The 13,197-nt window shown below is 38.9% G+C and overlaps 1 protein-coding gene across 1 annotated transcript in view; it reads right to left on the bottom strand.

Moving 5' to 3' along the window:
- Positions 1 to 824: 824 nt before the first annotated feature.
- The window catches only part of SCIN (scinderin), an 83,832-nt gene continuing 71,459 nt past the window's right edge, over positions 825 to 13,197 (bottom strand). Inside the window, exons 12-16 of the mRNA XM_025872969.2 lie at positions 8,502 to 8,679; positions 8,102 to 8,223; positions 4,928 to 5,005; positions 2,935 to 2,995; positions 825 to 1,657 (exon numbers count right to left, since the gene is read on the bottom strand). Of these exons, the coding sequence (XP_025728754.2) occupies positions 1,530 to 1,657; positions 2,935 to 2,995; positions 4,928 to 5,005; positions 8,102 to 8,223; positions 8,502 to 8,679 (567 nt within the window). The 3' untranslated portion in view covers positions 825 to 1,529. The remainder of the gene's footprint in view (positions 1,658 to 2,934; positions 2,996 to 4,927; positions 5,006 to 8,101; positions 8,224 to 8,501; positions 8,680 to 13,197) is intronic.

Here is a 13,197-nt window from a genome sequence, read left to right as displayed (position 1 = left end):
CTCAGATCGTTGCTTGCCTCTGAGTCCCCTTTCCATGGAAAAGTAGTTCCTGCTCCTCCACGGGCCACCTCCTAGCCTGACACCAAAGTTGGTTTCTGCTTTACTGGCGCTTCACCTTCTGCCCCGACTCCTGTTTTCTGGGGCCTGTTAAATCAGTTAAACGAGGAGGCCGTTAGACTCACGCAGTTCTAATGCTGTGGAGACCTATGCAAGCAAACCAAAATCTAAGCCTATAAATGCCTCAAGGTTACAAAGTCAAAATCAAGAATTTTCCTACTTTGGAACGCCTGGGTGGCTCAGTCGGTTAAACGTCTGCCTTTGGCTCAGGTCATGATCCCGGGGTCCTGGTATCCAGTCCCCGCATCGGGCTCCCTGCTCAGCGGGGGGCCTGCTTCTCCCTCTCCCACTCCCCTCCTGCTTGTGCTAGCTCGATCTTTCTCTCTCTCTCTGACAAATAAACAAAATCTTAAAAAAAGAATTTCCTTACTTTGCTTTACTTTTTCTTTAGTGAAGTCTTTCCCTGCGCTCCTGCTGGTAGATTTGGCACTGCCAAATCCAAATTGATTTTTGCTCAAACTCTTGAAATGCCTGATATGCCTCAGTTTATCCTTTAACAGGGCCCAGATGTCATATGCACTGATATTTAAAATCTTTCATAATTATGTAACCTTGGAAAAGTTGTTTGACTACTTAATGAGGATGAATTAAGAAATATTAAATTCATATTTATTTATGCATAAAAGTATTTAACCTTAAAACTAATTGTGTAATTAACTCACATGTCATATTTAAATAAAATGTCACAACAAAAAACCTTTCCACAAGAGATGCATTTTAATGATGAAAGACAGCATTAGTGAATTTTTTCGTACATAACCTTTGTGTTATTAAACATGTACTGTCAAATACAAACATCCAACCAGGTAAGACTATAATTATTTTGTCATGAAAAACCTGTGATTTCAAAGGCTCTTAAAAAAGGCAAAAATGGTAAAATTACTCTTAGAAAAAGATACTTAGTGAATGGTATCACAGTCACATTGGCTGAAGAAGGCAAATAACAACAAACTTTTAAACCATCTTAACATAAGCCTCAATGCAAAAATACAATTCTTTTGAACACAGCACATGGAAAGGAGAATAACCTCAAAGGCATTATGGCTTACTTCTCTGGCATATTAAAGAACAAGTTGGCTAAAGGTTCCTGAATTATAAAATTCCCTGATGAATGCCCCTAGATTATGCGCAGCTTTTCACTTTTAAAAGGTCATATAAAAAGATATAAATCAGTTTCCAGCAGAGCTAATATTGGTCCATAACAAAAATTTACTTTAGGTTATTTTAAAATGCTAACATAAGAAAATTCTAGTTTAAAAAGAATTTCAAACCAATAGTAGGCATTAAAAAATAGTCATAGGGCCAGTTGATTTTCTAAAACCAAACAAACCGAAAAACCTTTCTTCCCCTCAAAACAGCAATGGGACAGTGGCTCCAAAATATGTGTTTGTTTTTCTCCTACAAAAACCAGTTCACCACCTTCTGGAATCCCAGCCCAGGAACCAGCCTGTGAATGTGGCCGGCTCATGGCCCTGCTTTACGATGACAATTGGCGTCCTCTTGTCTCTTCCAGAAGGATCTGTCTCAAGATACATTTTGGCTATAAAGAATTGAAAGACAAACACATTCAGTTAGTTGTTTTTTTTTAAATTTTTTATTTAAATTCAATTTAATTAACATATAGTGTATTATTAGTTTCGGAGGTAGAATTCGGTGATTCATCAGTTGCAGACAACACCCAGTGCCATTACTTCAAGTTCCCTCCTTAATGCCCATCACCCAGTTACCCCATCCCCCAGCCACCAACCCTCCAGCAACCCTCAGTTTGTTTCCTATAGTTAAGAGTCTCTTATGGTTTGCCTCCCTCTCTGTTGTCCTCTTATTTTATTTTTCCTTCCCTTCCCCTACGTTCATCTGTTTTGTTTCTTAAATTCCACATATGAGTGAAATTATATGGTATTTGTCTCTCTCTGACTTATTTCACTGAGCATAATACCCTCTAGTTCCACCCATGTCATTGCAAATGGCAAGATTTCATTCTTTTTGATGGCTGAGTAATACTCCATTGTGTGTATATGTGTGTGTGTGTGTGTGTGTGTGTGTGTGTGTGTAAACACATCTTCTTTATCCATTCATCTGTCGATGGACATCTGGGCTCTTTCCATAGTTTGGCTATTGTGGACATTGCTGCTATAAACATTGGGTGCATGTGCCCCTTCAAATCATTATGTTTGTATCCTTTGGATAAATACCTAGTAGTGCAATTCCTGGGTCATAGGGTCAGTTAGTTTTGATTAAACTAAAATAACTATGAAATGAAAAGTCTCCCAATAAAAATAATGAATCAGATTTTCATTGCCCTGAAGTAGCCAAATACCGTCCCATATGAACAATTCCTTATTGATTTCTCTCATCTGCCATGGATTGCACATGAGAGTCTAATGGTTGCCTTAAAAAATTTCAAACGTTATAGAATTATCTTTATGGCATAATTATTCCTGTACTCTTCAAAAATAAAAAAAAATTGTGCAGAAAGAACAGCATTACTCAAAAAGAACTTTAAAAAATCTAGGTTATCATAGTTATAGAGGGTTTACTATTTCTATAATACAATACTGTTTAAGTGAATTTAAAGTTTTCAGAATAAACTGATGTAATCATGTTCTAAATTAGGTAACAAAACATTTTTCTTATTCTTATTCTGAAATTCTTCAGTTCAAAAAAATTCCATTACACTTAAGTTCTGAAAGCGAAAGCTTATTAGATTCTGCTCGGTTTTAATATGTGGTTTTGAAGAATGTGGTGAAAAGAGCAGTCAGGAGCTTTGTAATAAGCACTCAGGATAAATGCCATCATTGTCCATGGGATCTCGCTTACCAGACTTCAGAGATTCTGTTCTCTCAACTTCATTGGCATCTTTGCCGACCCAAATAAAAATCTGAAAAATGAAACAATAATATGTACGGTTTGGGGAGTAAAGGCTCAGTGCAAGCCCTGTACCAAGTGTTTCTCACACATTGCTCATTTCACCTTCACAGGAAGCCCCCAAGTTAGGGATGTGGAGAAGGAGGTGCAAAGAAGGTCCATCACTTTCCCAATGTTTGCACTTATTAGGAGATACTCTAGAATGATACCCAGCCAGTTTGACTCCAGAATCCACATTCTGGTATTTCAGGTTTATATAGTATTTTCTAGTTTATACACTTTCTCAAAACAACATATTGACTGTTTTCTGCAGCCACCCATTTAGGGCATGTAAGGCAGTCATTATCCCCATATTATTATTATTATCCTGGGGGGACCTCAGCCTCCCTTGCAAAGCCTCTGCCTTAAGCCTGAAGTGTACACCTAAAATTGTATCTTCTAACGCTTTGGTAAACGTGCTACAATGTTTAGTATTTAAATGTTGATTTTTTTAAACTGATAACAATTACATATTCTGTATGTATCCTTCTCGTCAAATAAATGTATAGGCTGTGAACTTCAATGCTGAAACATTCTCTTGAATTACCTTATATTTATTTATTTTAAAAGATTTTATTTATTTATTTGAGACAGAGGGGGGTGGGGGGAAGCACACACATGTAAGAGCCAGAGCGAGTGCGCACACGAGCTGGGGGAGGGCCAGAAGCAGGCTCCCCGCTGAGCAGCGAGCCCGATGGGGGGCTCAATCCCAGGACCCTGGGATCATGACCTGAGCCGAAGGCAGACACTTAACCGACTGAACCACTCAGGTGCCCCTGAATTACCTTATATTTAAATCACTTTAAAATAACTTGTTGGCAGAGAAGTTTCGGCCAAATTGGTTTTGATTGTATTCTAATTCATACTGAAAGTACTGAAATATTTGCTTGCAGGGCATAGAACAAACAACGACAGCTTGGTCATGTAAATGAAAAATATGATTTAAAAAATAAAATGTAGTAAGAGAAATATTCTCAAGTATCCATGACTGCAGAACTGACTACAAATGAACATAATTGTTCTGAATAAGGAAATGCCATTCTTATTTTGTAATTCTTAATATACAAAGGTGTTTTATTGACATGACATTTTAAATTTCATATCTATAAATATGTGATCCATTCACCTGGGGAGAATCTGTGACTAGATTCCAAATTCAAATATGGCAATTCTATACCAAGAAGCTAAGGGGTAATATAACCAAATGACTTTAGCAATTAAGAACAGATCTAGAAGTAACAATTAATAGGGTTGACTCTAAGAGTGGGCCTAATTCAGATAAGGGTTTCATAATTGTTCTATACATTTTAGTTCCTGACATATTTATTTTTCCCTTCCACTATTATCAGTTTACACAAAGGTAAAAAACAACAACAACAAAAAACCCAACTATCAGATATGGCATGCCAAATCCCCATTCATTTTCTCCCAAATAACGATATACGTAACAGCAACACATTTTCTGTGTAGATTCAAAACTATTCTACGTCTGTTTCTTCTTCAGAGAAAGGCCCCCTATGATGACTTCTCATCAGATTTCAAGAAAAATTCTGAATCTTTGACTTCCCCATGGCCCTGTTCCCCCATGGCATTGTATTCACTGATGTGTTTACTAGTTAAATGAATGGATGAATGCATGAAGAAATTAGGAGTGAATCAATTTTAAAAATAAATGAAAAATAGAAGTTTTTCACCTAAAACTATACAGCCACAGACGGTAGCCATAGAATTTTTTCCATATTAAGAAATCAATTTGCTACATGTATCAGTTTTATTTTTTGCCAAACTGTGTTGAGTCTTTTTAAAATACAGCCTAAATCCATAGGTCCGTTTATTATTAGACTTGCCATTTTTCGAAGCAGGTTTTGCCAGCTCCCAAGTACAAGCACACCAAATACAGTTTTACCTGTTCCCAAGCATCTAGTAACATGACATCATCTTCTGCTAAATCATCCTGGGTGAACTCTCCTGGAACCTCTTCAATCTGAAATGTATGAAAAAGCCTTAGGATCAAAGAGTAAAGCAATAATTTTTCTAATATATAGGATACCAATGCATTGTACTATTTTAAAGCACCACAAAAATAAAGTTTGGCAGTCATCTTTTTTTGTTCTTTCTGGGTAATAAAGATTTAGATAATTGTTGGGGGCCTGGGTGGCTCAGTCAGTTAAGCAGCTGCCTTCGGCTCAGGTCATGATCCCGAAGTCCCGGGATCAAGCCACACGTCAGGCTCCCTGCTCAGTGGGGAGTCTGCTCCTCACCCTGCTCTCAACCTCTCTCTCTCTCTCTCTTTCTCTCTCAAATAAATAAAATCTTTAAAAAAAAAGATTCAGATAATTGTTTATTTGTTTCATCGTCTATCACAAGCTGATGGAATCTCATCTGGGAAGCACAGGGCTGACTACGAACATGGCACCTGAATGCCTCAGGGAGGCTATAGGCAGTTGGACCCCAGTTCCACTTCCGGTCCCTTGTGACAAGCTGCTTCACAGATCTCCGTTGCCTTCCTCGTCCCTAAAGACATTTGAGTTTATGGTCTAAGTATTCAATTGTCTTTTATTGTGTAGGTCAAGATTATTTTAATAAAATCAATAGGTCTGATCATTTTCTAAATCAACAATTTTTGACAAGATGATATAATATTCCATATGCAAAGTTTTCTTATTATTATTATCTTAAATGTGTTAAATCATGTTCCCTGTAGTTAACTTTAAAGTTTGCTAGGGAGGTGCAGTTTAATGCACCCACTACCAGTTGGCAGGTATTAATCCGAAGTTCCAAATTTTTAAAGGATTCTGGATCACGAACCCCCTGACCCTTAGGAAAGTGTGGTAGACAGGGTTATGGTTTTTAATTCTTCACTCCTTCTCTCTGCTGTGTGACTTTGTTATAGTACAGTCGAGTAAGTGGAGGTGGCTTTGGCCTTGGCCATGTCATATTAGCAAATGTGACTCATTAGGGGCCCTCTTGCGCTCCTGGGCTCAGTCGTGGGAAAAACAGGCATGAATCCAGCCTGCAGCCCAAAAGAGAACCTCCCAGCTGGGCTGGACCTAGGTAAACTTGGTCCCAGGCAACCTGCAGCCTTCTGAGCATAACACGTATTTATTATAACCTGATGAAATTTTGAGAGTGTTATACAGAAACAGACAAAAACTACTTACAGAAGGCAAAAACTTAGTTTTATTATCTTTTTTACAGAATATTTACCAATCACATAATGATTTAAAAAAGCAAAAACTTTAAATAACACTCCATGTCAGGCACTGTTCTAAATCCTTTATATGAACAACTAATTTAATATTCACACAACTCTGTGAAGTGGGTACTAGGATTATCCCCATTTTACAGATGAGGGTAAGTAACCAGCCTAAGGTCACACAGCTAGTAAGTAACATCACCAAGTAAGTGATATTGCACAGGCAGATTGGTTCCAAAACCTGTGCTATTAACCCATAGGCTCTGCTGTCTTGTGTGAATCTATATGTCTAAAGCCTGCTTTTTGATTATGATAACTAGATCAAATACTTTTCAGTGACATTTCTTTCCTTAAACTGTGAAGGGAATAGTTGGAGCTCCAAATACCAAACAAGAAAATCAGTTGCTGTAGAGGAAAAGTCCACCCCATCCCTCCCACCCCCCACCACTCCAGCAACCCTCAGTTTATTTCCTGAGATTAAGGATTCCTCATATATCAGTGAGAACCAAAGACTTAACAGATTTTTTTAAACCTGACTGAGAACAAAGCCTAGGTATTATTTTTGTAAAATACATCTTCATTGGAGACAAGCATGTTATTTACAACAATATTAGCAAATAATACTAATAAGAAATCATAGAAGCATTAGTTGAAAAAGAAGTTGGTTGGATGCCATATAAAATTAACAGTCAAAAGAGTAAAATAACAGATTTTTTCTGACAAGTTTCTAAAATACAAGGATTTCCTAGAAAGTAGGTGAGCAACTGTGGTGCCCAACAACCAAATATTTATCACAATGCGAATCTTTAATTTGAACCTTCAGTTTTCAGGTCAAATCACTTATAATCTTCAAGTGTGGTTTGAATATGAGCAGTTTCTTCCTCAAAGCATTTTATTTCTAGCAAACAATGTAGCTGGGCAAAGACTTAGACGATTTTCATGTGTGTGTTGAAAAATAAAGCTTGTATTCACCAGGACATGGTGACCAAATCTTTTCTTTTTTTTTTAAGATTTTATTTATTTATTCATGAGAGACAGAGAGATAGAGAGAGAGAGGCAGAGGGAGAAGCAGGCTCCCCTCTGAGCAGGGAGCCCGATGCGGGACCTGATCCCAGGATCCTGGGATCATGACCTGAGCTGAAGGCAGACGCTTAACCATCTGAGCCACCCAGGCGCCCGGTGACCAAATCTTTAGATCAAATTTTACATAGGAAAGAAGTTTGTCCTTTCAACAAAAAATTTACTCAAAAACCTACATGTCAAACAGAGAAAAGAGAATTTTTATGCTCAAACTGAGATGAGGGGCTGCACTCCAGGATATTTTGGAGCCCAGTATAAAATCAGTCTGAAATTTAAAACCTGTGAATGACTATAAAATAAAACCTTCTTGCTGACTTCATTCAATTTGCAGGTGCATATGTAGCTTTCTATGATTCTGCCCAAGGATCATAATATTTTCACAATATTTCTAGTCAGTCAACATGGTGAAACTTTTTATTCCCCGGGAAATTGAAGTGTAAAACTGACACAGTTTGATCAGAACCCACCATGGTTTCCCACAGAAAGTGTCAAATTATTAAATTAGGAAATCCAGCCATATGCATATTCATATAGCAACAACCTCATGCTGACACAGGTGCAAAGTAGTTGATATTTTTAACAGCGGCTTGATTTAAATAGTACTTTACAGTATTCCTATGCTTTCACATCCATTGTATCATTGACTCTTAAAACAAGCCTGCGTGGAGCTAAGACTATCATGTCTGGTTTGCAGATAAGCAAACTACATCTGAGAATCAGAGCACCGACGTGGCTGAAAAGGGTTAGAGCCACACCTCTCCCAATGTTGTTCGGTTTCACCCCAGTGTTTTGCAAGACACTCACGATGAATCGTCCAGTTTTGTTAGAGCAGCCGTAAAGCCGAGGCGGATGGTCTTCAGCCTGTGTTTCTAGCAGTGGAGAGGTCTGGTAGTGTTTTTTCCCTCCAAGGGAATTCCAAAACTCCTCTGTGAAAAACACAATGAGTTATCCAGTGCATTTCCAGGAGCACAGAGCTGGTCTTGCCTTACATTAACAAATGATATGATTTCACCTTGATTTCAGTGTTAGGAAATTATTTAAATATAGCAGGTACCATCGCCCACTTTTGCAACTAATGGAAGGATCTGTAATGCCCTATAACTGTTACAAAGGTCCTATTTATGAAAAAAGGAATAAATTACATGATTAGCAATTATACCAAATATTAAGTCCTGCCTCATGTCCTTGACCCCAGAGTACACACCTGGTTCCTGGCCCTCCTGAATCTTTGTGGTTTTGCATTTGAGGACACTTGCCATATATTCTGCTCCTTTCTCCTCCTCCTGGCTAGCACCTTTTCCTATCCAGATGAAGCCATTGTTTTGTTGCAGTTTCAAGACAAAAACATCATTGGAATTCAAAGAATGTGCATCGACATCTACCTAGGGTATAAAGAAAAACAACACAGTGATTCAGATTCATTGCTACTCTCTCAATAAACATGTCTGAGAAGCTGTGACAGGGACAAACCACCCGTCGCCTTCCGTCCTGATCCCAGGGTGGCCCTAGGACACCACCCTAGCATTAGAAACATTAGTAGCTCTTTGCTCTGTATCACTTTAATGCTCAACTGCCCACAGACAGCAGCACCGGGCTCTAAGAATAAAATTAGCCAAATATAAGTGAGAAGTAACAAAGATAATATTCAAAGAAGCCATAAGAACAAGTATGGGCTATAACTGGTGTTTGGAAAGTGGGTGTGATAGACACAAATGACACACATAAAGCAAAGATGTTCAGTTTTTCTCTCCCCCACTAAAGAGGTTTTCCAAATAATCAAAGGGACACCTACCCAAAGCAATCTACAGATTTAATGAAATCCTTGTGAAAATACAAACAGCATTTTTCCATAGAGCTAGAACGAACAATCCTAAAATTTGTATAGAATCACAAAAGACCCTGAATAGTCAAAGCAATCTTGGAAAAATAAAAACAAGACTAGAGGTATCACAATTCCAGACTCCCAAGGTATATTACAAAGCTGTAGTGATCAAAACAGCATGGTACTGGCACAAAAATAGCACATATATCAGTGGACAGAACAGAAAACCCAGAAATACAGCCACGCTATTTATATGGTCAATTAGTCTTTGACAAAGGAGGCAGAACTATGCAATGGGAAAAAGACAGTCTCTTTATTTAACACATAGGTTAGGAAAACTGGACAGCTCCATGCAAAAGAATGAAATTGGACTACTTTCGGGTGCCTGGGTGGCTCAGTTGGTTAAGCATCTGCCTTCGGCTCAGGTCATGATCCCACGGTCCTGGGATCGAGCCCCACATCAGGCTCCTTGCTCCATGGGGAGCCTGCTTCTCCCTCTGCCTCTCTCTCTCTCTCTCTCTCTCTCTCTGCCTCTCATGAAAAGATAAAATCTTTAAAAAATCTAAGTAAAAAATAAACTGGACTACATTCTTGCACAACACACAAAAATTAACTCAAAATGGATTAAGGACCTAAACGTGAGACCTCGAACTACAAAAATCCTAGAAGAGAGCATAGGCAGTCATTTCTCTGACATGGGCCGTAGCAACGTCTTTCTAGATATGTCTCCTGAAGCAAGTGAAACAAAAGCAGAAATAAACTATTGGTACTACATCAAAATTAAAAAAAAACTTTTGCACAGCAAAGGAAACAACCAACAAAACTAAAAGACACCCTACTGAATGGGAGAAGATATTTGCAAGTGACATACCTGATAAAGGGTTAGTATCCAAAATATATAAAGAACTTAACTCAACACCAAAAGAACACATAATCCCCAATTAAAAGTGGACAGAAGACATGAATAGACATTTCTCCAAAGAAGACATCCAGATGGCCAAAAGACACATGAAAAGATGCTCAACATCACTACTCATCAGAGAAACCGCAAATCAAAACCACAATGAGGTATCATCTTACACCTGTCAGAATGGCTAAAATCAAAAACACAAAACAAATGTTGGGGAGGATGTGGAGAAAAAGGAACTCTAGTGCCCTGGTGGTACGCATGCAAACTGGTGCAGCCACTCTGGAAAACAGTATGGAGGTTCTTCAGAATGCTAAAAATAGAACAATCCTATGATACAGTAAAGGCACTACTGGGTATTAACCCAAAGAATCTGAGAACACAAATTTGAAAGGATATGCACTCCTATGTTTATTGAAGCATTATTTACAATAGCCAAATTATGGAAGCAGCCCAAGTGTCCACTGATAAATCAATGGATAAAGAAGAAGGGGTGTATATATATATATATATATTATTTAGCCATAAAAAGCAATGAGATCTTGCCATTTGTAACAACATAGATGGATCTACGGAGTATAATCGTTAAGTGAAATAAGTCAGTCAGAGAAAGACAAATACCATATAATTTCACTCATATGTGGAATTTAGAAACAAAACAAACAAACAAAGGAAAAAAAAAAAGAGACAACCCAAAAAACAGACCTTAACTATAGAGAACAAACAGGGTTACCAGAGGGGAGGGGGGGGGGGGGGTGAAATAGGTGATGGGGAGTAAGAGTGCACTTATCTTGATGAGCACTGAGTAATATATGGAAGTGAGTGTTGAATCACTATATCTTCACCTGAAACTAATATAACACTGTGTATTAACTATGCTGAAATTAAAAAAAAAAAAAAACCCACAAAGGGACACCCAAAAATCATAAAACAGGGACTGGAGTCTAATTTTGGCAAAGAGATAACAATGCAAATTCACTAAAGGGGTCTCCAGGCTCATTATAACTCATATTGTAAAAGACAGCTGTGCTCCCTGTGGCCACAGAGGAATGAGGAGGACCCACCTGGGCCCGGACTCTGACCTGAGGGAGAGGCTGAAGGCAGACTGTCAGGGCAGGACAAGCATGTGCAGTCTCAGCCCTGGGAGTGAGCCCGAGGGTCCTATGACGGGCTTGTGCCTTCATGTCTACGATCTTGGGATTCTGTGACTCTAGTCAGACTCTGTGGGGACCTCTGTCTGACCACATGGCTATGTGACTAGGACAGTATGTGTCTGACTTTCGGACTCAATGTGATGAAGAAGAACCAGCGGGCAAGTCTGAGATGGAGCAGCCATGAGAGAGGAAGGAAATACAAGGGTGGTGTTCTGGAGGCCAAGTGCAGAGGGTGTTTCAAGGAGGTGATGCTCAACTGCCAAATGATGGTGTTTGGTCAACTGGGTCAAGCTGCCATCAACTATGTGGAGAGCTGAATTTCACTAGGTTTACCAGGACCCTGTCTCCAGAGAGAGCACTAGAGGAGGAAGGAATAAGGTTGTTGGAATTTTATTATTTATTTATTTATTTATTTATTTTTAAAGTATAGTTGAAACACAATCTGTTGGAAATGTTAGATGTGTTTCAGGGGTTGCTAACGTTCAGGGAAGTGGGTATCGTTCTTTTGCAGTAGGAACAAGGCCTCTTGGACCAAGATTCAAAGGAATCTACCAGATGTGATGATGGAGACTGAAAAGAACCGGGACTGCCAATTTCTCATCCGAATGTCTCCTTATTGGTACAGAGGGAAGAGTTTGGATGACAGACAGGGGACAATAGACCCACATACAGACTAGTGTGACATCAGGGAAGTAGTTCCAAAATAGAACATTATAAAGCTTTAGCCTCCCAGAAAGCCTTACAAACAATGATTTTGATGAGCACATTTCAGAGAGGCTGGGAATGTGAAGGCCAGTTTGAGAGGCTGCAAGCAAACAAAGGAACCACATCACAAACAGCTCGCATGTCTCATAAAGACGTGCCTGTTGGGAAGAGACTAGGAATGCAAGGATTCTCGACTCTTCCATCTGAAGTCAGCTGAGAGTGCCTGCGGAGGAGAGCTATTCATGGTTAACTTGATAGATTAAAAAAAAATAGTCATAATCGAATACATGAGAATCCATGTATAGAATATTCTAGATGAGGTCAATACGTATGATGTTATTTGAATGAGATTGCCACGGAGAGGGCCAATACTGAGCCTTGGGGGTTTGGAGGACGGGCAGAGGAGGAGAAGCAGAAACCCGATTGGCATGAGAAGTGGAGTGAAAACACTCTTCGGAAGCTTGGAAGAAATCTTGATAAGTGTAGTTGCTCCAGAGTCCTAGTGAAAAAAAGTGTTTCAAGAAGCTAGGGAAGGGCAACTGTGGAAAAAGCCAGTGGAAGGCTAAGGAAAGGGGTCAGGAAAGATACTTCTGACCTCTTGAAAGATGGGAACTAGGTAAGAGGCTAGGAGTGACTGGAATGATGCCCAAGGAGAGTGGCTTTACAGAGAAGAGGCTTAACCATGTAGGGACAGGGAATGAGTGAGGCCAATGCTTTTGAGGATCTGTGATTTTTAAGGAGGGTGGAGAAAGGATATGGTAGCTGGGAGGATGGGGGTTAAGAGATAGTTTGTAATGGCAAATGGGAGTGTTTTGAAGGCATGCTTGTATTCTGAAGTAAATGACCCGGAAGAGAAAAATACACTAATGCTAGAGAAGAGAAAAATTATTGCCCTGCCATAATGATGAACTGGACGTGAGGTAAGAACATGGGACAGAGAGAAATTCAGGAAAGTAGGAAGTCAAGAGGGCGGGGGGCTTCTGGACAGAAGTTGGGCATTGTGGTGGTAGGAATTTGGCCTTAGGACAGGAATCACATTTTATTTGTTTATGTAATATATTACTTTTTACAAACATTACTTTGTAATATTAATTTATGGATAAAAGCATGTTGATATTAATTTTTAAAATAGAATTTATATGTAAGTAACTCTTATAAAATACTTATAAATTGTGAAATATAAATAAATTATATTTATTTCATGAAACAGGCAGGAAGGAGAACATATATGTACAGACAGGGGCATGTTGGTGACACCGGCGGGGAGTAGATAAGGTGACTCTTGTGTGATTACATTTATGTTCTCTGAGAA

This window comes from Callorhinus ursinus, unplaced genomic scaffold, assembly GCF_003265705.2.
Source record: "Callorhinus ursinus isolate GAN/ISIS: 27379988/994484 unplaced genomic scaffold, GSC_fseal_2.0 scaffold12, whole genome shotgun sequence".
NCBI classification, from domain to species: Eukaryota; Metazoa; Chordata; class Mammalia; order Carnivora; family Otariidae; genus Callorhinus; species Callorhinus ursinus.
This window is presented reverse-complemented; position numbering and strand designations above follow the sequence as displayed.